General features: G+C 39.4%; 1 protein-coding gene across 6 annotated transcripts in view; it reads right to left on the bottom strand.

The window, feature by feature from the left end:
* KCNS1 (potassium voltage-gated channel modifier subfamily S member 1) overlaps positions 1-23891 on the bottom strand; it is a 34596-nt gene extending 10705 nt beyond the window's left edge. The window contains exons 1-4 of one of the 6 annotated variants that reach the window (XM_058176374.1): positions 23181-23891; positions 19857-19946; positions 17297-17367; positions 4077-5081 (exon numbers count right to left, since the gene is read on the bottom strand). In XM_058176374.1, coding sequence (XP_058032357.1) covers positions 4077-5042 — 966 coding nt within the window. In that variant the 5' untranslated portion in view covers positions 5043-5081; positions 17297-17367; positions 19857-19946; positions 23181-23891. Of the gene's footprint in view, positions 1-4076; positions 5082-17296; positions 17368-19856; positions 19947-23180 lie in introns of those variants that run through there. The other 5 variants (XM_058176375.1, XM_058176376.1, XM_058176377.1 and 2 more) reach the window with 5 other exon arrangements.
* Positions 23892-24201: the final 310 nt, after the last annotated feature.

The following is a 24201-nucleotide window of genomic DNA, read 5'->3' as shown; positions in this document are numbered from 1 at the left end:
TGTGCTCGCCACTCGCACGGAACCAGTGGTGAAATCTGAACCGGTTTACTACTGGTTCGCTGATTGCACATGCGCTCTGTGCACCAAATGTGCGCTGTGTGCGCATGCCCAGTACACACTACACAACAAATGCGAGGTGCGCACATGCACAGTGCAAGCCAAAAGGAGGCATGGGGTAAGTAGAACAGCACATGTGGGTGTGTGATCAGCTGTGGCGTGCAATCTTTTTTTTTTACTTTTAAAAGCATTTTTTACAACCTATTCGGCTGAATAGATTGTAAAAAAAAATGCTTTTAAAAGTAAAAAAAAAAAGGCTCTGATGATCGCACGGCTCAACTGTGATCGCCAGAGCCTTTTTTTTACCTTTTAAAAACATTTTTTTACAACCTATTCCTACCATTCGGGCGGGAAAAGTAAGCAAGTCGGAAAGAAGCAGCAAGCGGGCAAGCGGGCAACTGGCAATTGGGTGGGCATGGGCGGGGGGACCCAGGGATTTTTGCTATTGGTTCTCTGAACCATCTGCCGCCATCGCTACCGGATCGGCCAATCCAGTCCAAACTGGGAGCATTTCACCCCTTCATGGAACCATCCCCTCCCCCCCCCCCGCCAGTCCACAAGGTCGAAAAGTTTGGGAAACTCTGTCCTAGAGAAGGAGAGATTGGCTTCCCCTCCCACAAGGGGGTAGGGCTCCAACTGGCATTTAAAGGGGAAGCAATGTATGCTGCTTGCTGATTCAGGTCCTGCTTCTATATTCTGTGGATGCATTTTGGAAATGGTGTTCCACTAAGCTCCTTGAGTAGGAAGGCAATCAGAATTGTAGGTATATATGGTGAGGGAGAAAAATAACAAGAAATATATACATTTAATAAATAAATAAATAAGCAAACAGGAACTTTTCTGAAGGTCCTGAAACCTTACAAGGACTTTTTGCTGAAAGAAGAAAAAAAATGTTATGATGATTTATGGGTTTGAGGATTAAAAAGATGTGGACAAGTTGGAAGTTCAAGGCATTTGTATAACATTCAAAGGAGAGGGAGAATGATAAGACTGTCATTCTCTTTTGAAGAGAAGATCAGAAGCCATTACATTTTATACACCGATTTTCTTTTCTTTTTTCTTTTCTGGCACCTTTTTCCTTCCTTCTTTTCCCTCTTTTATTATTTTCTTTAGATTTGACTTTTACTGTATGTAAAAAAGTTAAAAGAAAGAAAGAAAGAAAGGAAGGAAGGAAGGAAGGAAGGAAGAAAGAGGCAGAAAGAAAGGTAGAAAGAAAGAGAGAGAGAGAGAAAGAATGAATTTCAGGTATATAATTGAGTGAAAGAAATGGCAGTTCAGGTTATCAAGACTACACAGAGGAGAATATTTAGTGGGCATTGCTCAACAAATTACACAAAGTGAACATATGCTACTGTGAAGTAGCATAAACAGATTTTTTTTCTTTCATCAAGATTGGAGGCATCTCAGAGGTTAAGAGACAGCTTGTGGAGTTGAAGTCAGAAGGACGACATTCATAGTTATTATCTTCAGCTATTCTTTCCAGTTGTTTGATGCTTATAGCCCCAGATTAGAGCAATCCCTTGGGACTTTCTGGAATGCCAGAGTATTAGCCTTCTACGCATATCTGGATTCTATACTAGCTAGAGCCTCTCTCAGAATTCATTAGCATTCTTTGAAGCAGATATGACTTTTCTAGACTTACTGAACCTTACAAAGAAAGAGTAAAAATAAAGACAGCAAAACAAATTTCAGTCCCTTAAATCTGATGCATGCCATAGGAGATCACCCTTCTCAGTCACCTGCTCTGACAACCAGTCACGTGCACACATCAGCTGGCCCTGAAACTCCTGGTGCCAGATGGTGCTCTTGCAGGTTAGCCTTAGGCTGCCTGGCAGCAAGCCCATAAATAAATGAGCTACAATCAACCAAGCTGAACAAATAATGTAAGTTTTAGGAGTCAAGATGGAAAGTTCAAGGTTTTTTCAATGCTGTCTGCTTTCCTCCTCCAAATCTTCTTTTGTTATGGTAAGGAAGCAAAAGCCTGAACATAAACACAGCCAACTGCAGAGGACCACAATAGAAACCTCTCATTGAATTCTGCAGGGTATAGGAGCTTAATATGTATAAATACTGCATTTAAAACAGGCCATGTTAACCCACATTCCATGCCAAGAGCTTAATTTTGCCATTACATAAATCAAACACAGAAACCTTTTGGAGGCCAGACAGAATACAGGAATATTTCACATTAATTCCATATATAGAGGCAAGGACAGATATAATTCTACAGATTCCTTTCCTATCCTATCCTATCCTATCCTATCCTATCCTATCCTATCCTATCCTATCCTATCCTATCCTATCCTATCCTATCCTATCCTATCCTATCCTATCCTATCCTATCCTATCCTATCCTATCCTATCCTATCCTATCCTATCCTATCCTATCCTATCACATTCCATTCTGTTTTGGGAAATGTTGCAGTGGAGATGATGCTAGATAGATATAAACAAAACTGAAGGAAATGTAGATGTTGAGAATAGGTGGGAATTATTGATAGGAACAAGGTTTACAAGATGGAAACAGAAGATAGTTTTGTCTGTTTGGCAAGGAATACTGGATTTCCAACTCATTTGGGCTTTATAACTCTGCAGGCTAATTTGCCAGTAACTGCCAGCAAATTTGGAGAATGACATAGCAGCAAACAGATTGGAAGAGGTCAATCTAAATACCAATGCCAAAGAAGAGACTTAACACAGTATGTAAAATATCATACAATACCTATAATTTCACGTGCTAGAAAAATAATGCTCTGGATCATCCAACACAGATTAGAGCCCTACATGGAAAAAGAGAAACCGGACATTTGAGCTGGATTTAGAAAAAGCCAAGGAAGATGAGACATTTTTGCTGATTCATGCTGTATACTGTAATTGAGAAAGCCATCACTATGTACTTAGAAAAATGAGAATCCCAGGAAATCTTATTGTGCTCATGAGAAACCTACATAGAAGTCAGGAAGCCACAGTATAGACACCACATGGCAAAACAGACTGGCTTCAAGGTGACAAAGGAGTAGGACAGGGCTGTATACTTTCTCCATTTTATTCAATCTGTATGGTATATATTAAGGGAAGATGGATTGAAAGAAGATGAGTAACTTCAATAGCTTATGCTATGCTACTAATGGTAAAAGCCGAAAGTCCAAAGGATCTATGAAATCTAGCAATAAAAGTCAAAGAGCAAAGTGAAAAACGTGGCTAATGATATATATAAAGAAAATTACCTGGTACTATAACCAGTTTTTGAACTGATAATGAAGATACTGAAGAGTTAGAAAACTTTTAGGATCAACAATCAACAGTAACGGGGTCATATATCGGAAAATATATTAGAGAGTAGCAGAGCAACTATGAAGGCCTTGAAAAAGATACTCAAGTGCTGTGATGAGTCTATACCTACAAAGATCAGAATAAGGCAGGCAATAATATTCCCCGTGGCACTCAATGGAAGGGAAAGAATTGGATTTTGAAGAAGCAGGGTAGGAAGAGTACTGATGCTATTGAACTTTGATGTTGAAAAAGGCTGCAGGAATATTGTGGACAGCTAAGAAAACAAACAAATGGATCATCAACAAAAAAAAAAAATCAACCCAAGTTGTCACTGAAGGCACAAGGACCAGGCTCAAATTATTATACTTTGGAAAATTAGCAAAAGTCAAGTTAATTCTGAGAAAAGTGAAAACAAAAAGAAGAGAATCATCAGCAACAAGGTGGGTAGACTCAGGAGTGTCCACGGCTGCAGCATTGGAAGACCTCAGACCAGGTGAGGGCCAGATCATTATGGAGAATATCTATGTGATCACTAAGAGTCAACATGATTTGATGGGACATAATCACACAATAATCCATCATTGTAATTGAGCTTTAAAAAGTTCAAAAGCATGAGTAATTTCACCAGGTTGAAATCAGATACAAATTTAAGATTGAAACAAGACAAAGGTGCTTTTAACTACTCTTTTGATTATTTTTTTCCTTAGAAATATGAAATAAAAATAAATGAGCTAAAGCTCATTTACCTTCAAGGTAGCTCCTAAAGACCTCAGGCCTGTTGAATGCCTTGCCAGCTTCAGCACTCGGAATATTCTCATAAGACGAAACACTTGCACCACCTTACCCAAATTTCCCAGTTCTGAATCTGTCTTCGTGGTCACATCTACCCAGAGGGTGAAATAGAAAGGCAACACTGAGATAATGTCAATCAGATTGAGGGGATGCTTGAAGAACTTCCTCAAGTTTGGAGCCAAAAGCAAGCGGGCAGTAACTTCAAATGTGAACCAGGAGATGCAGAAATACTCCAGGTTTTGCAACACAGAGTCATCCTTCAACTTGCCCTCCTCGTCAAGTTGCTGGTACTCTGGCATGCTGTGAATACACATGGTAGCTATGGAAACCAGCACAACACTGATAGACAGAAAGCTGAAGAGTTTGCTTGGGATGGAGTATCCTGGATTTTCCATGGTGAGCCAAAGGCGCTTGCGCAGATTGCCACAGCGGAGCGTACTGTAGCGAAGCAGGTCATGATTGAAATCTAAGATCTCATCTGGAGATGTATCCACACTGCTAACTTCACTTTCCTCATCCCAGTTGTGATGATGTCTCTCCAGTTTCCTTTCATGATAGCGATAGCTGCAGCAGGAATCCAGAAAGAATTCATTAATGCCCCAATATTCTATCTCTTGGCAAAAGGAGAAGACACACAATTCCTCCATAACATGCAGCTTGCCAGTCTGGTAAAAATGGAGCACATATAGGAAGAAGCCAGGATTCCGATCAAAGTAGAATTCCCTGGCACTCACATCATAATCATCACATAGCTGTAGGATGGACTCTTCAGAGTCACAGGAAAGCAAGCGCCCAAGCCGAGTGTCAGGAAATTTGGAGAGGGCACTCGAACTGAGTCTCCTTCTCAGGCCCCCAACATTGATGTTGATGACCTCATCCTCAAAATCAGAATCCCAATAGTTTAATCTCCTGTTGACCATGATCAGTAGAGATGGGGCTAATTTGGCTCGCAGACAATGCTGAAACAGAAAGAAAAGAGAAGATTCTTTGCTTAAGCTAACTGGCAAAAGAAAATCTATTATCCAAAACATCTAAAGATAGTTTTGTGCCTGAGAATTCCCTAGCTGTTTAGACTATCTAAGATTTGTTATAACAAACAAAGGTAATAAGTTCTACAGCTAGGAGTGTGCACATGCTTTGATCATATAGTTTAGAAAGAACCCCAATACATTTTTCAATTAAAGATTTTTAAAAAAAAAATCCAGATCAAAGAAGACATTTAAAATCTGTGTTTTTCATGGAACTACCAACAGGGTTTTTTTCTACACAAAAACAGAAGGAATGATCTTAATGGAAAAAGAGGAGGCATTTCTTAACTACACTACCTTGCTGCAACTTTTTTCACTTTGAGGAGATCTGTCTATAATCACAGGGAATTATATATATATATATAATTGATATATATAATATATTATAATATATAATATATAACTTGATGGCCGTTGCCAGGGGAGCTTTTTATCAGGTTCGCCTGATCCTCCAACTGCATCCCTTCCTGGACCGGGATTCGTTATGCACGGTCACTCATGCCCTCGTTACCTCCCGCCTGGATTACTGCAATTTTCTCTACATGGGGCTCCCCTTGAAGAGCACCAGGAGACTTCAACTGGTACAGAATGCGGCTGCGCGGGGGATAGATGGAGTGTCTCGGAGCTTCCATATAACACCTCTCCTATGCAAGCTGCACTGGTTGCCGGTGGTCTTCCGCGTGCAATTCAAGGTGTTGGTGATCACCTTTAAAGCGCTCCATGGCATAGGACCAGGCTACTTACGGGACCGCCTACTGCCACCAATGGCCTCCCATCGACCTGTGCGCTCCCACAGGGAGGGTCTCCTCAGGGTGCCATCAGCTAAACAATGTCGGCTGGCGGCCCCCAGGGGAAGAGCCTTCTCTGTTGGGGCACCTACCCTATGGAACGAACTGCCTCTGGGGCTATGCCTTCTTCCCGACCTCCGGGCCTTTAAGCACGAGCTCAAGACTTTTTTGTTTCAACGAGCAGGGTTGGCCTAAGAGTAATTTTTAATTGAGTGGTTTTATTTCTTGTTATTTTAATATTCGGCCTTATGGTTTCAGATTTTTAAATTTCAAATATTGTGTTTTAATTTTTGTATATGTCTTTTTAACTTGGCTGTAAACCGCCCTGAGTCTTCAGAGAAGGGCGGTATAGAAATGTAAATAATATATATATATATATATATATATATATATATATATATATATATATATATATATATATATATATATATATATATATATGTCTTTGGTTGTTGGGTTTTCTCCGTGTAAAAACCCGAACAACCAAAGACCTATATACAAACACCGTGAAAACCTCAGAAAACAAATATATATATATATATATATATATATATATATATATATATATAAATGTGTGTGTGTGTGTGTGTATATATATATTTATTTATTCTCAATGGAATTACAGCAAAAATCTAGCTTCCAACTGGAAACACAAAGAGATATGCAAAAAAAAAAAAAGTCTGTAGCTGCACATAGTTCTCTAAATTAGCTACCTGTGATGGTTACCTTGTTTAGGTATGATACCTACAGTTGACTAAAAAGCTCAGATCCATACCTTGATTTTCTGACAGGTTCGTATAAGAAAAGCCAATCCTTTGGATACCTCAGGACTCCACAATATTCTGCTAAATAAACAGCTCTTTTATTTGCAGGATCTAGCTCATAATTCTTGCCACTTAGCAGCAGTGGCTCTCTCCAGAATTCAGGGCAGGAATTCTGCCTAATCAACTTGGAAACACCATGGATGAAACCTGAGACTTTCTACATGCCAAAAGGATGCTATTGGGTCAACAGTCTACTAATAGGTTTGGTTCTTATTTCTACAACTGACATCTTATTCCTTTAAAACTTCAACTAATTGTTCAATATTGCAAGGATAAGATGCTGTCTGAGAAAATTAAAACCAAAACCCTATGAGGATCATAGAAAGAAGCTTCAGGTATCTTTAGAACCTGCTTACACATGTCAGATAGCAGGGTCCAAGGCACAGTTCCATAAAAATTAACATACAGCTGATTCATCTAGCTAAGACCCAACAATTTTGCCCAAGATGGAAAGTCTAGGAAACTGACAGCATGAATAGCTTTAAACTAAATTGCTGATGATTGCAGATCTGGAGGAATGTAGGTTTTAGTTCATATCAAGCATGCTACCTTCATCAGTGGGTGAAACTCTATGTCAGGGCTGTCAAACTTCCGTCCCGCGGGCTGGATGCGTCATGCACTGGCTACGCCCACGCCCAGTTTAGCAAAGGGGGAAAAAGTCCTGATACATCACGTGATGCCACCGAGACGATGTGAGTTTGACACCCCTGCTCTATGAAAATAATGCAAACAAACAGATCAAAATGGAATTGTACATCCCACAAACTCTAGCCCTGTATCTAAACCAGAAGATTCTAAAATATCAATTTTTTCAGCAGAGTAGGTGGCAGAACTTCTACAACAGGCCAAGGATGATTCACCTTTGAAAAAAAACTAAGTTTGTATTACCACACCATTTCCTACACTCAATTATCCTTTCCAATGGTTCTTGGCCAAGTTGTAGGTAGTAGATAAGATCTTCTGTGATTCTACTTGTCTTGCACATTTTTAATGACACCTATAAGCAGTATATAACGAATAGCATATATGTGCAAGGGGAACCTTTACCTATAAGCAATATCTTAAAGGCAATCTGATTAATCAGATCCAGGTAATAAATAAGAAAAGAGGATGAATAAATATCTAGATGGTTTCACAGACAGCATCCTTATCTAACTTTGTGATCCCCAGGTTTGCTAAACTTTGTTAACCATGCCAGTTGGGAGACGAACAGGAAAAGAAATTATATTTTTCAGAGGGCCCCATGCTGGAGGATTTCACTTAAAATCCAGTTTATGATTAGGTGCCAGATAGATTCTTTTGCCTGATTTTTCAAGGGTATGGTGTTTTCAAAGCAGACAAAAATAAATGAATTATCAGAGAATAGAATTGAAGAATAAAATATACTAATGTTGTAAATGCTGCAAATAATGGCATAAGTTTATTGGGAAAGGTAGCTTAAAAACAAAATTAAGCTGAACCAATAAAAGCTATCCCTAAATAAAATTTAAAACTTGACAAAGTAAATAAATCAATCTTAACCAAATGCTTAAAAATAATAATAATGAGAATGTCTGGAAGAGTCTAAAAGCAAAACCACAGAAACCTGGCACCTGTATTTGCCCAAATGCATACAGCAATACCCCTAAGAATCAATTTACCTCATTCATATTTATCTATAGTGTATAACTCTACATGGGGACTATACATGTATCTGCTTGAATATAGGGAAAAAATATATATATACAATCAGAAACTTTCCTTTAACACTCTTTCTCTCTTCCAACTGGAAACACAAAGAGATATGGAAAAAAAAAAGTCTGTAGCTGCACATTGTTCTCTAAACTAGCTACCTGTGATGGTTACCTTGTTTAGGTATGATACCTACAGTTGACTAAAAAGCTCAGATCCATACCTTGATTTTCTGACAGGTTCATATAAGAAAAGCCAATCCTTTGGATACCTCAGGACTCCTCAATATTTTGCTAAATAAATAGCTCTTTTATTTGCAGGATGCTAATCCATGGAAGAATAAAAAGGCAAAATCTAAACACATTAGTAACTGAAATGTATGACTAAGGGTTCCAACTATTTAAAAGAAATCACCAATTCTATCCCTGGTCTCTCCTGTCTACAAGGATCAAGTGGCTAGTGATGAGGAAAGATGCCAGCTGGAGATTTTAGATAACTACAACTGACCAGACTAAATATATTATTGGGCTGAGTGACAAATAACTTGACAACATCCTATCCTGAGATCTTATCTCAGATTTCACGTTTCACAAAGCAACTCTTTTGTTTTGCATTGCATTATGTGTTACAGCCATTTAACCTGCAAAAGTCAACGGGAATATTTTTGTAGTACTCATGAGCTACTCAAAACTGGTGCCCAGCTAGGAAAATGCGCTACAAGCAGATCCCAGACATCTCTTTAGAAAATGCTTATGAAATCCAGCTTGAATGATCCTGAACATTTTTAGGCCAATTATTTGTTCATATAAACAGGTAAGGATTTACAGAACAAGCTGGTGCACGGGTCCTGCTAAGCCACCGGTTGTTTTAAAGGCGGATATCGAATAATCCCAAAGTAATAATCTGGCTCAACATGAGCTGGAATCCTGGTATCATTTGGAACAAGATTACTATTGTTCAGAGTTCCATCCAGACAAATTTGAATGAAAAGTGTTCATTCAGCCACTCAACTATTCTCCAACCCTGATTTTGTTTTGCAAACATACACAATACTCACTTATCACTGAACATCTTTGTGTGTATCTGTACATGTATAAGTACAGTGGCATAATGCAGTTCAGTGCTTTTGAAACACAGCTAGAGATACTATGGGCTTGCTCCAATTCTCTGTGAAGTGTGTCAACCGAGATAAAATTAAATATTAATTATTAAACAATGGAGAAAATCCATTCAGAAGAAAGCATAGGGATTCAGACAGTGGTGGGATTCAAATAATTTAACAACCGGTTCTCTGCCCTAATGAACAGCTGGGTAGGCGTGGCTTGGTGGTCATGTGACTGTGTGGGCATGGCCAACTCAACGTCACTCATGTCGATGGGCGCTTTGTCTTAGCTATTACAATGTAATAAGGGTTAACCAGAGAGGCAGTTTCTGTAAGCAGGGCAATAAAGATTAGGCTAGAAACAACAACAGAATGTTTCTTTCCTGCCTTTCTTACAGGATTAGCCCTGTAAAGTGGAAAAGAAACAAAATAAGATTTCTTCCAATAACCGGTTCTCCGAAGTGCTTAGAAAGTTAACAACCGGTTCTCCCGAATAGGTGTGAACTGGCTGAATCCCACCACTGGATTCAGATTATTTTCCTACTGAAACTTAACACAGACTTTCTCACCGTAATCAGTGCATGTCACTTCAAGTAACATGACACCATCCCAACAGCACTGAAAAAGGTTATATGTATTTGGGCATCGCTGACTGTTTTTTGTGAGTTTCAAAAATATTCTGAATTTACTCTAGACAAAACAAAACAACATTCCACTGCCCTTCGCAGATGAAATCTTATTGAAGAAGGTAATCTTCCTTGATTATTTTGCAAACAGATAACTTCAGTAAGTCATTAATTTTTCTATGTGTAAGTTTAAAGGTTTGGATCTAAGCAAGCATAATGAGAACAGATCAGTGGTGGGTTTCAAATTTTTTAACTACCGGTTCTGTGGGTGTGGCTTAGTAGGTGTGGCATGGCTTGGTGGCCGTGGCTTGGTGGGCATGACAGGGGAAGGTTACTGCAAAAATCCCCATTTCGTCCTGATCAGCTGGGACGTGGGAGGCAGAGAATAAATGGGGCCGGGCCAATCAGAATTTTTACTACCGGTTCTTCGAACTACTCAAAATTTCCACTACCGGTTCTCCAGAACTGGTCAGAACCTGCTGAAACCCACCTCTGGAGCAGATCTACTGAAACCAGCAATAATTCAGTTGATTCCAATGGACTACTCCATTTGTGAAACCATCTTCAGTCATATTACCCCATGCAATGGTTTTAAAAAAAATAAATAAATCACGATAGGCTAGCTTATATAATATGCAATGACATAAAGCCTGATTTATAAATAACTATTTGAGATTCGCGCAACATGTAAAATGAAAGCCAAAAAAAATCATGAATAGTACAATGTGTGAACCAAGCCAAGATCTAGGTCTAAATGTTTTATTTACAGAAGTATCTTGTTAGCTTGCTACATAGCAATTTTATTAAAGATTATAATTACAACAGTAAAAATTAGACTAGGAAAGACAGAAGAATAAAGAGCAGAAGATGCAAAGAAGAAAAAAAGAAATAGAAAGCAAATTAGGAATTTAGTAAAGAAAAAGAAAAAGGATATAAAGAAATGACTTCTCACTTTCATTATAAGTATAAACAATTTTAGTAATTTATCACTTCCTCTTAAAATACAAAATTTCTTCTTCCCGTATCCCATCTCTTACCTGTAAACAAATCCATAAAGCATTGTCATTTCAATTCCGTTGCCAGCAAATTTATTAACTGTTGCCAGAAATAATAACATATCTATTTTAACCTTAATCAGATAAATCAACTTTATATTCCTTTATTTTATGTTTAACAATCTTAAGCTTTAGTCCATTCAAATAATGTAATACCTTGATTTTTCATTTTTTTGTCCTTTCTTCCAAGATTCTTCAAAACATCAATGAGCCTCATTCTTTTGCTATCTACTACGAACTTTTTAAAAAAAAAAATTCTTAAACTTGTTAAACATTCCCTCACTAAGGATTAAAGGAAACTCACCCGCTGTGAAATGTGTGGATCCAATTCTGCTCTTCATTCCACAGCAATCAATCAGCTCTTCATTCTATCAGCAGTCATCAGAGCTGATGATTGCTGTGGGATGAAGAGCAGGCAATGGGCTCTTTGGTTATTCCTCTCCAGACAGGGAGAGGACTTGAGATCTTCCATAACTGTTGGAGTGATGCTGCCTTCAGTCCGTTCCTTCCTCTGGAAAGAGGATCATTGGTTTGAAAGAAGGGTACAGAGGCCATTTATGAGCAGCCTTCTCTCAACAGAGGGGAAGGGATAAGACAGCACCTATCTTCAGTCTGCAATGCAGCCTTTGCATTGGTTTCAAGAAGATTTCACAACCAGTTGCACTCTGATTCAGGTGACCCTGAGCAGAGGTGGGATTCACATAATTTACCTACCGGTTCGCCCAGCCTAAAAAACATGCCTAAATAGGACAGCATAGAGCCGGGGCGGGGGGGTGGACCCACCTGAGATTTCCGCTACCGGTTTGTCTGAACCAATCTGAACTAGCTGAATACCACCTCTGACTCTGAGGGCAAAGATAAACCCTCAAGTGGCCTCAAGAGCTCTCAGGGAGTGTGCTAGCAACTAGATGACTGCAAAGAAATCCTTCACATCCCCCATCATCCAGTCTCAACTGTCAGTACTTTTCTATCCCCCTCCCGCTATCACAACTGATGAAGCTTCTTGGATGAGAAGTGAAATGTTTTGTTCTTCGTCAGGGAAAAAGCAGGCCAGTTGCCTTTTGAGGGGGGAACAAAAGTGCCTTTGAGACTTCCCTCTGGAAGCTACATCTAGATAGCTTTCAGTGTTCTCTATGGGAATAAAACTGATCTTTTCATAATTTTTTTAGATTTAGGAATGTATGTATGTATGTATGTATGCATGTATGTATGTATGTATGTATATATAACCAGCGTTTCCTCTTCTTTCATTACAGAAATCAGGATGGAATAGTAAAAATTCCAAATTGACATATTTCAGTATTGCTGTTTGTTACAATTAAATACATATATGTAGGAAAGCATATATGTGTAGATTATGTGTACCTTCATCTTTTAAAATTAATTCTCTGGGTCCAGTCCTAATTCTAATCCTTATTGCATGTGTAAGGTACTGACCATTTGCAAAATAAACTGCAGTACTGTGGACAGTAGAGTCCCAATGTTTTCATATTAGAAATCAAGAATCTCTATAACATTTTAGGAATATTTGAAATTAGAAATTAACACAACATTCAGACCTGGGGCATGCAGGATTTGTCATTAAATCTTCATTAATGCTTTTCCCTCCCTTCCAGCACGCACACACTAACAAAAGTTATTGCAGCAATTTCGCTGAAAGACCATTATATTTGTTATTGATTTTTCCCGTTGCCTTACAAGAGTCGCCATGGTTGTGGTATTAAGATGAAAGAAAAAAATAAAATAAAACTGAAATACATGCATTGGGAAGAAAAAGATCCCATTAAATGAGATTCGGTTCCAAAGACTTAAAAATAGTTGTTTTTTTAAAACTGATATTTTCGCAAGAGGAGAACAATTCAACCGCAGTATATGCAAAAATGATTCTTATTTAAGCAAACATTAATCCAACCACTTTGAGAGAACAATTGTAATGTCAAGTTTATAAGTGCTGCAATAGGACTAACACACAGCGATTAAATCCAAAATTATGTATTTTTACCTCCTCTATCCCCGAGTCTCCCTGACATTCCAGCACATTAAGTTAGTTATCTGAACTGTAATAGTTAAAAATGACCATTTCTGTTTACTTTTTTAGGATCAAAAAGTATTTATACATTGCCATCCATCAATGAACGTATCTTTTCTTTTATGTACACTGAGAGCATATGCACCAAGACAAATTCCTTGTGTGTCCAATCACACTTGGCCAATAAAAAATTCTATTCTATTCTATTCTATTCTATTCTATTCTATTCTATCAATGCAGAATCTCTGCAGTCCAAGTTTAACCAAAAGCCGGATCTCCAGGGCCAGAATTGGCTGAGTTGTTTCAGATGCAGAAAGGAAAAAGATGATGATGGCTGAGAAAGGATGGAATGAAAATGACATGTGATTATATTTGCTCATGGAACCATCTTATCATTTCTCAGAAAAACATCCTTGGGCCAAAGACAGGAAGCATATCACTCTGCAAACTTGTAGAGGAAAATCCAGTTTTTCATTCTATTTCATGATGGCTTCTACAACTCTTATTATTTGCAAGAGTGGGTTTCTAATCTTGTAAAGTTCCCCCCAAATGAATGGAACTGACTGGATCCTAAGCTATTTGCTCCACCTTACACTTCTTAGCAATACTCCAAATAACAAGTAAATGGAGAACAGTTGGAAAATTGGCCTAAATTAATTTATTTCCATTTCATTTACAATGTGTGTGTGTGTGTGTGTGTGTGTGTGTGTGTGTGTGCGCGCGCGCGCATGTGAGCATAGCAATTACAGATGCAAGTCTCGATGGTCATTAAGTGGGTCATCACATGACCAACTCAATTTTACACCTTTTTTGTAGCAGTGGTTGTTAAATGAACACAGTAATGACAATGGTCATTAAGTGAATGCTGGGTTGTTAAGCAAGCCCATTTTTTGTAATGGGCTGGCTTTTGCCAGATACCAGAAATAAACACCAGTTTCTGGCAAAACCATCATAAATCACAATCACATGATTGAGGGGCAGTGTAAACAGCTGCAAATGTAACCAGTTGCTAAGGTCCCAAAATACAGTCACATGACTGTGGGGGAGGGGTGACGCTGAAACTTATGTAGCTTTGGGGAGAGGGCAGTGGTGGGATTCAAGTAATTTAACAACCGGTTCTCTGCCCTAATGATTTCTTCCAACAACCAATTTGCCAAACTGCTCAGAAAGTTAACAACCGGTTCTCCCGAAGTGGTGCGAACTGGTTGAATCCTACCACTGGGAGAGGGTATGTTGTAACTTTGAATAATCACTAAGTGACCACTCGTAAGTTGAGGTCTACCTGTCCTGTAAGCTTATAGTTTGGAAATAAAGGCTAAGTGAAAGAAAAAAATCATTTCAGGAAAAGATTTGTTTAATGGTAAGCTCAACAAATTGACTAATCTTTCTTTCTTCTGAGAAAAAGAGAGACTGAATAGAGGATAGGAAAAACCACCTTGGAGCCCAACAATTATTAATATTCTGATATACCATTTCTGTGTTTAACGTTTATTCTGAAATTCTTAAATGTATACTGCGTGTGTGTGTGAGCATAGCAATTACAGATGCAAGTCTCGATGGTCATTAAGTGGGTCATCACATGACCAACTCAATTTTACACCTTTTTTGTAGCAGTGGTTGTTAAGTGAACACAGTAATGACAATGGTCATTGAGTGAATGCTGGGTTGTTAAGCAAGCCCATTTTTTGTAATGGGCTGGCTTTTGCCAGATACCAGAAATAAACACCAGTTTCTGGCAAAACCATCATAAATCACAATCACATGATTGAGGGGCAGTGTAAACAGCTGCAAATGTAACCAGTTGCCAAGCTCCCAAAATACAGTCACATGACTGTGGGGGAGGGGTGACGCTGAAACTTATGTAGCTTTGGGGAGAGGGCAGTGGTGGGATTCAAGTAATTTAACAACCGGTTCTCTGCCCTAATGATTTCTTCCAACAACCAATTTGCCAAACTGCTCAGAAAGTTAACAACCGGTTCTCCCGAAGTGGTGCGAACTGGTTGAATCCTACCACTGGGAGAGGGTATGTTGTAACTTTGAATAATCGCTAAGTGACCACTCGTAAGTTGAGGTCTACCTGTCCTGTAAGCTTATAGTTTGGAAATAAAGGCTAAGTGAAAGAGACGCTTCAACTTTGGAAAAAAATCATTTCAGGAAAAGATTTGTTTAATGGTAAGCTCAACAAATTGACTAATCTTTCTTTCTTCCGAGAAAAAGAGAGACTGAATAGAGGATAGGAAAAACCACCTTGGAGCCCAACAATTATCAATATTCTGATATACCATTTCTGTGTTTAACGTTTATTCTGAAATTCTTAAATGTATACTGTGTGTGTGTACATAAAACAAAATATTTCAACAACTTCAAAAGTTGACTGTTTTACACATTTTGTTTCAAAGTTCAAATGACCAACGAGAAAGCAAGACAGCACAGAGCAAAGGTTATTGATTTGCTTATCATTTTTTATAAGGCATTCTAGATTCGTAGTAGGAGAGAATATTTTAAAAGTAAATAAAAGTAAAATAAAGCAATGGCATATTAACACTGAATGATGAGACAGATCTTAATGACATCTGTAAGCTATCTATCTAAAAACTCTGTGGGGAGTATTTACAGAGGTTTTCCATTTCCTAGACCTGTACCTGACTTTTTAAAAAGTCTTTTGTGTCCCTTTACTTGTTGTACTTTTAACAACTGGAGAGTACAAAGAAACGTTTTTCATCCAGAAAAGTTTTCAAAAGACTCACAGTATGGGAGATAATTGAAATTCCGATCCACAGGCTGCTTAGATTTTTAAAGGTCAAATCCAGCTCTACAAATTGAGCCTGGAATTACATCCCTAACTCTGGTTACCAATCACAATAATTTGATTTAACCAAGTGGTTCTGCTCAAAGCAATTATAGCCGCATTCTGGGCAAACTGAAGCCTCAGAACAGTCTTCAAGAACAGTTCCACATAGAATACATTACAGTGAATTATTGAGGAGATGATTACAGGTCAAACAAGAACTGGCTATTTTTTTTGTGAAACCATGAGGATGAAGATGATGTTTTTTAAAAAGAAGATGATTAGTCTAGAAGTTAACTCTGTAAGTAGATTTAGGCAGAAGAGTAATTCCAATATGAGAATTTGCTGCTTTGCAGGATTGAGTATAAAGTTATTCAAAATGGGATAAACATTGGAAGAAAGAAGACTTACCTACAATTGGAGAATGGATTAGTAAAGTATCAAATTTAGCAGAAATGGCAAAAATTTCTGCCTACTTGAAAGACTGTACACAAGAAAAATATATATTGGAATGGAGGAAGTGGATTGATTATATTCAAAATAAGTATCAGATTAAAAAATATCAATTAGTTTTTGAGTGAAGTTAGGAATTATTATGTATTAGTTTAAGAAAGAAGGGAATTGATAGTGTGATGGTGTGAAATGGAATATGTTTTATGTTATATTTTAGATTATGTTTGTTAGTTACAATACCCTGTATTCTGTTCTGGGAAGTCTCGGGGAAGGAGGCGGGAAGGGAAGACTATAAATTGATTGGTTGCCATTGTACAGGAATAATGGTAGAATTAAACAAGTTGGAATGGTGTAATGTCTGGACTGCTCGGCAAACACTCCCGAAGGAAAGGGTAAGGAAAGAGGAGTAAAGAAGGAAGAAAGTAGGTAGGTAGGTGGGTAGGGAGGAAAGAAGGAGGAGAAGAAAGGATAGGAGGAGGAGGAGAAGGAGAAGATAGAGGGTTAGAAAGGATGGTAGTGAGAAGTGGGAAAGAGGAGGGTTAGTAGGAAAGCGAGGAGAAGGTGGTGGGGGAAGTTTAAGAAGGATGAGAAGGGAAGAAAGGATTAAAGGGGGGAGTGGCAGTCGAGCAGCCCTGACTGAGTATAATTTGAGTATAGGACTGATTGTTGGATAAGTGATTGTATTGTACACTGGTCAAATTGTGGGAATTATTATGGAAAAATAAAAAATTTTTGCAAAAAAAAAACAAAAAAACAAAATGGGATAAACAGCTCATCTTAGATGAACAGAATCCGCAGATAGCCACATACCTGCCTTACCTTCCATGTGCTAAAGATGCCAATAGGTTTATACCAATTGGTCTGGGATACCCACTTCTTCCCTAGGAAGAGAAGACGACAAAAAGAGATATACAGGAGAGCCAAGTGATATAGAAGATATCATTCCATAGGTTAAGAGACCAAGGCATAGACTAGCAACTTCTAGTACAAATTTCTGTCACTTCCCATGATAGTTGGTGCATATTGTGCCTTTGTGTAGCAAAAACTGAATCTCCATCATTATTAGAAATAATGGCCAGATGCAAACATCCTTCTAAAACATAATTTCTTCAGTATTTATTTTGTAGACATGAATAAACTTTAGAATACAGATTAGTGTTATATATAAATTTGGCCTTTAACCCCAGCTAAGAGCACTATATACCTATACTCTTATTTCAATAATGACTCCACTTTATAAAAGTGTGCAACCACTGTCTTCAATATCTTCATAAACAATTTAGATAAGGGGAACTTATCAAATTTGCAAATGATACTAAGCTGGCAGGAATAGCCAACACCTTAGACGATAAGCTCAAGATCCAGGTGGATCTTGACAGACTTGAATACCAAGCCCTAACTAACAAAATGAAAATCAATGTAAAGAAAAATGAAGTCTTACACTTAGGGAAGAAAAACCAAAAGTACATATATAGACTGGGTGAAACCAAAATTATTAGCAATAACTATGAGAAGGATCTTGAAGTGTTAGGGAACAACCAATTAAATATGAGCCAACAGTGTACAGCAGCAGCCAAAAAAGTCAATGCCATCCTAAGTCACATTAACAGAAAGATTCAATCAAGATAACGTGAGGTACTAATACTACTCTATAAAGCCTTAATAAGACTACACCTAGAATACTACTTCAGGTTTTGGTCACCACACTATAAAAAAGAAAAATGGCAGACAAGAGCAATCAAGAAGAATGGTTACAGGAACTGGGCATGGCTAGTCTAGTGAAGAGAAGGACCAGGGGAGACATGATAGCAGTGTTCCAATATTTGAGGGGCTATCACAGACAGGAGTGGGACAACCTATTTTCCAAAGCACCTGAAGGCCAGACAAGGAATAATGGATGGAAACTGATCAAGAAGCGATTCAACCCAGAAATAAGGAGGAATTTTCTGACAGTGAGAACAATCAACCAATGGAACAGCTTGCCTTCAGAAGTTGTGGGAGCTTCATCACTGGAAGCTTTGAAGAAGAGGCTGGACTGCCATCTGTCAGATATCGTGTAGGGTCTCCTTGGGTGAGGGGGATGGACTAGATGACCTACAAGGTCCCTTCCAGCTCTGTTATTCTGTCTGTCTATTCTGTTGCTATGATATCAAGGTCACAGCAGGCTTTGTACCGCATACTGAGGGTTGCACTATTTTCAAGAGAGGGTCAGGGACTTTAGGACCTAATTATAGATGCCATCCAGGCTTAAAAGAGTGGTTTTTTCCCCCTCCTTCTCCCTCCACCCCCCCCAGGGGAAATATTTGTAAAAACTTTATAAAACTTTTTAATAAAAAAGAGTATTTTTTTGCCCCTTAAAGGTCCTCTAATCCTCGAAAATGCAAATTTTTTTGCTAATGCCCACTCTGCAGCTACAAGATGGTGCTAGTAGAGTACGAATGATCCAAGACCTAGCTCTTTTTACGTCTGGTTAAGGAAGACCAGGAGGACAAAACAGATGGAAAATGTCTTCCTTGCATTTCGATTTCATTCTCAAGGACAGATTAGGCTGCAATCAGACACCATCTGGTGCTCCAGAGATTTTTTGCATCAACAACTACACCAGTGGTTTAAAAAGGCTGGAACTTTTTTCCACCACCATAAATAGATGGAGATACTTTTGAGATAATAATCTTCAAGTCCAATAAAATAAATTATTGCCCACAAAAAATTTAGATTGCATTAAATATACCAGTCTATTGCAAATAAGTAGTCGTAAAGGCTAATATGGCTACTGCTCAGCTACAAAGTGTTGGAGAAACTGCCGACAAGTCATTTAGGATTTTCAAACAAGTAACGACAGAATCCATCACTTGATAAAAATGTTTGGGGTTGGAAGAATTTGGATCCCCTTCAGTTTCTTTTACCCCACGACTGAAAAAAGAATGTGAATAGAATGTATTCTAGTTTCTGCTTTAGAACAGAAAATAAAGGAACTAAATTAGAAAAGGTTGTGCATACGATATCTGGACTGTATCATCATCATCATCATCATCATCATCATCATCATCATCATCATCATCATCATCATCTATGAATTTTGTATGCTGTACAACTCTAACAATAACTCTTAACAAATGCATTGCAATAAAATCAATGGATAAATAAATGAGAATAAGGAGATACAAAAAGACCTCCCTTTGCTTCCATCTTTCGTCATTCTCACGTTCACAGCTCAGATAAAAGTATCTGTATAAAAGATATAGATTAAAAAGCACTCACCATCCATTCAACTTCTTCCCTCTCAGCCCCACACACAAACTGACTCTCAACTTGCAACACTTCTCACCATTCTGACATCTATATGGTATTAATATTCTCTAGACAGTACCTTATAATCTCCATGGATGCTCTACCACCATTATCATAGCAATCTTCATTCTTCCAAGAAGTCAAAGATGTACAAGATGTTCTCCTGCTTCTGTTTAAGCACAAAAATGGAGCACGGGAGCTCATACCTGAATCTATATGAAATCTGTTTATGCATTTTTCTCTGGAGTGGTCTCTATTGAATGTACAAAAAGACTGTCTGCTACATAGACTGTTTAGAAAAATAGTGTGGGTGGATGTAGAAGAGCACCCACATGAGGACAGAATGCATGAGGTTGGTTTTCTGTAGCACTGGGCTTCCCTTTTTTAATGGCAAATTCCATCATACATGTTTATGTAATGGTTGTGGGTAAGGGGCTGTGCAGCCTCACAGATCCAGAAAGAACCAAGCTGACAAAGATTGATCTAGATCGAAGGAAGATAAAGGTTCACAGGGAGTTTTGAGAGTCAGCTGTGGGCACTCTCACAAAATGGCTACTATGGTAATCATATAGTCAGTCCCTGAAAATCCTTTTTATCAGAAAATTAGGTGGTAAAATGGCTTCCTACCACTTCTTCTAACTTCTTTGGATTCTCTTTTAGCAGCTTATCTTTGGGGTTTCCCCCTTGGACACTTCCAAAAATAACCCTGGGCTGCAGCAATTCACTGGGTTTTTTATTCAAAGAACGTTTATGGGATTTATTTGACAGACAACAGAATGGAATAGAACGGAATGTTATCATGGTCAGTTGCCAGTTAAAAAATAGGGGGGAAAAAAGACAGCAAAATATGTGTATCCATATAGCTAAGTAAATGAATAAACTAAAAATAGCATAAAAATAGACATAAAGCCTCTAAAATACATTACGTATTAATGTTCTGTGTATTATTTACTGCTTTCAGTCCTTGATTAAATTTTTGTAAAAAGTAAGAATAATGGAGTGGAGGAAGGCATACAATATTAGAGTATGATGAAATGTAGAATTTTGCCTTACTAAAGGCTGAATTTTTTTAAACTAGAAGGCGCTTACACTTTTGTAGATCTTTGGAGCAAAATCTTGAACTTGTGATAAAGATAGAGGCTTTATGTGAACGTAAAATTCAGCGAACTGGACTTTAAAACTTAAGTGGACACCTTATTCGTAGGAGTCTAGCTTTCTCACAAAAGGGGAGTGATAGAGACAAGCATTTCCGGTCAATGAGGAAGATGCTAGGGCCTATGGTTTTTAAAAAACTATGTATTTATATATGTATATATACACGTGCTGTCTTCAAGTCAGTGTTGCCTCCTGGAAACTGCCTGGACAAGTTCCTATAATTTTTTTGACAAAATTTTAGACATGATTTGGCATTGCTTCCCTCCCAGGGATAAAACAGTATGACTGGCCCAAGATTACCCAGCTGGCTTTGTATCTAAAGTGGGACTAGAACTCATGATCTCCTAGCCTCCTGGTTTTTAGATGATGCCTTAACCAGTACACCAACTGGCTCTCTCTTTAAAGTGATCTAAAAACATTGAGGAAGCAAAGAGCCTGGAAACAACAAAGGTAATGTCCTTGGGGACCTCGCTCCAGCCAAAAATCATGCTGTCTCTTCTTCATTTAGATTAATACAATAGCTGGGTCAACCGATTGTCTTCATTTGCGTTAATTGCAGGGCTCAGTTTGGCACCTGTGACTTCTAAGATTCCTAGGCAGCATGACCATCAATTCTCTGGAAGGTAATTTATGGAGCTGCATTTCCATGTCCTCCTGGAGGATACCAGAGTGGGGAACGCTGTACAGTGAAGGTCATGGCTGAGTTAAAACCTGAACTTCTACCTTCTATGGCTACATTAAAATTCCATTTGTTGCATTGCTTCTCCAAACTCTATCTTGAAAAAGGCATTTTATATGCTATGCCTCGTAGCTAATTAGCATCAGATTTCCTCTGCATCAATTCTGATTTTGACATGTAGGGGTCACTGACGAAGAATGCCTTCTTTCCAAATAATCTACCCCTGTGGAAAATTGAGTCTTACAGATGCTTTCAGTGACATTTGAATAAGACTGCCTGAAACTTAGCAACTGTCATTTTATATTTATATCCTACCTTTTCCTAAAAGCTCAAGAAATGGCTTATCTTTCACAACAACCTTGCTGGTTATATTACGCTGAAAAATCCTGCACAAGAATTTCCAGCAGTATGGCTGAGAGAGATAGGAACCTGGATCCATTTATTCTGGTCCAGAAATTAGAGTTTGCACAATATGCGAAACGTATTCTTTTAAACTCTGAATTTGTGTTTGCATCTGTATGTAGGTGTATGTAACCCACATTATTTGAACAGGGAAAATGGGTTAATTTAACAGCAAGGGAAAAAAAGTGTTGTGCAAATCAAAACATTTAAAATCCTGTTTTTTCCACCTGGCAATCAGTTACTGCCTCTTCATGACCAGTTAAAACCTAGAACCGGCTGCTATGTTTATAGAAGTGGAGAGCCAAAGGATTCCAGAACGTTAGTTGGCAGTTTCTGGATCTATAACATGACAGCCTGCCTTTTCTTTTGCACAATAAATCTTCTACCGAATAGGCATGATGGTCTGTGCTGTCTTCATGCTGTCTGGAGTTCACCCCCACGTTCACATTCTCTCAGTCTCAGTCTCCGTGATGCCTGACTTGATAGTTAGGCCCACATTTCCTGCCCACATTTCCTGCCCACGTCCTCCTCAGCTATGCTGGAAAAGTTTACCGGAGCTCTCACCCAAACTGCTGCTGGCCACAGCAACAGCCTGCAGCTATTTTGGAGGTCATATGTTTGAATACAAAATACTTACTTTCTAAAATCAAGGCCAAACATAGACAAAACGGGCGGTCCTGCTCAATATGATTTGGAATATTTGGATTCATAAGCGCCCTGCATATATACAGGGACACATAGGAATGGCTTATTTCCTGGAGTGTTTTACCTTGTCTTATTACAATTTGAATTCTAATGGGAATAATATTCTAATCTTCGTTATTATTCAGAATAAATCCTAGAGTAAACACTGCAACTCAGTCAGGACACAGCTCTTCCTGCTAATACTGCTCCAATTCCCTGCTCTCCTGCCATTACATAAGGGGGCCTCTCCTGCCAGTTTCTATCATGACTACCGACAAACGCTCTGCACACGCTCAAGGGCACTCTTCTTCAACAAAAATCCTCCGGGTTAGCGGAAGGTGAGAACAGGAGAGACTGCTTGGACACCAGTGAATTAAAGGACAAAAGGTGCCCCGGATTTCTGGAGAAGGAACTTCAGCCGAGCCGACTGGCTAGGACTGAGTTTCGCGGGCGCCCGTCTCTTTCCCAGCGAATGCCACTTACCTCTAAGGCACGGCAAGTGCCTTCAGCCGCTGCGCCCCGGCCAAGGACTCCGGACGCAGCGTAGCGCGCACATGCCGGGAGGCAGCAACAGCCGCGAACTCACCCCGCCAGAACCGCGCTCCGCCTGAGCCATGTGCGCCTTTGGCTGGGAGGCGCCCGGTCCTTTCGCTCTTTTCCCGGATCCAGACTGGAAGCGGGACTTAGCGCCGCAGCAGCCCAGCGCCCTCTTCTTGATGCCGAAGGCGCCTGCCGCTCAGTCTTCGCGCGGCTCCCGAATCACCTCCAGCCATCGCAGGGGGAGGGGGAGGGAATCCCGCACCGAATCTGGTGGTGCTGCCGCTCTCAGCCGCTTCTGAAGATATGAAGGGCCACGCCGCCGGAGAGACAAGCTCCCCCTCGCCCACGCCGTCCAGGCACCGTCTACAAATGTTCGCTTTGTTGCTCGCCAGGAAGAGGGAGGGAAGGAGGGAGAAGAGGCGGCGGTGAGCCCCGCGCGTGGCTTTTCTGCCTTTCCAAATCGGGGGAGGTTGCCGGATGGTGACTTTCTCTCTGGAACCCCAGTGGGAAGACGGACCAAGCGCGTCGTCTCTGCCTCCGGGGGTCTCCGGTTCCTCCGGCGCATAAAGGCCACTCGGGAGGCAATTAATTACGCGCGTCGCTTGGCCTCTGAGCTGAGACAAAGGCGCAGAAGAGGAGACGGAAAAGCCTCCGAGGAAACCTCGGCTGAATTGGTGTCTGGCCAAAGAAATCAAAGAGCGAAAAGAAAAGCAGCTTCTCCGGGCGCCGAATAGTTAGTTGCAGGGCAGAGAAAGCTCAGTCGGGAGGGGAATACAAGTAGTCCTCGACTTACAACAGTTCATTTAGTGACTGTTCAGAGTTACAAGGGCACTGAAAAAAATGACTTGTGACCATTTTTTCACACTTACAACCACTGCCGGATCCTCGTGCTCACAGGATCAAAATTCAGACGCTTGGCAACTGGTTCGTATTTATGAGGGGTGCAGTGTCATGGAGTTGGGTG

This window comes from Ahaetulla prasina, chromosome 3, assembly GCF_028640845.1.
Source record: "Ahaetulla prasina isolate Xishuangbanna chromosome 3, ASM2864084v1, whole genome shotgun sequence".
Lineage (NCBI taxonomy): Eukaryota > Metazoa > Chordata > Lepidosauria > Squamata > Colubridae > Ahaetulla > Ahaetulla prasina.
This window is presented reverse-complemented; position numbering and strand designations above follow the sequence as displayed.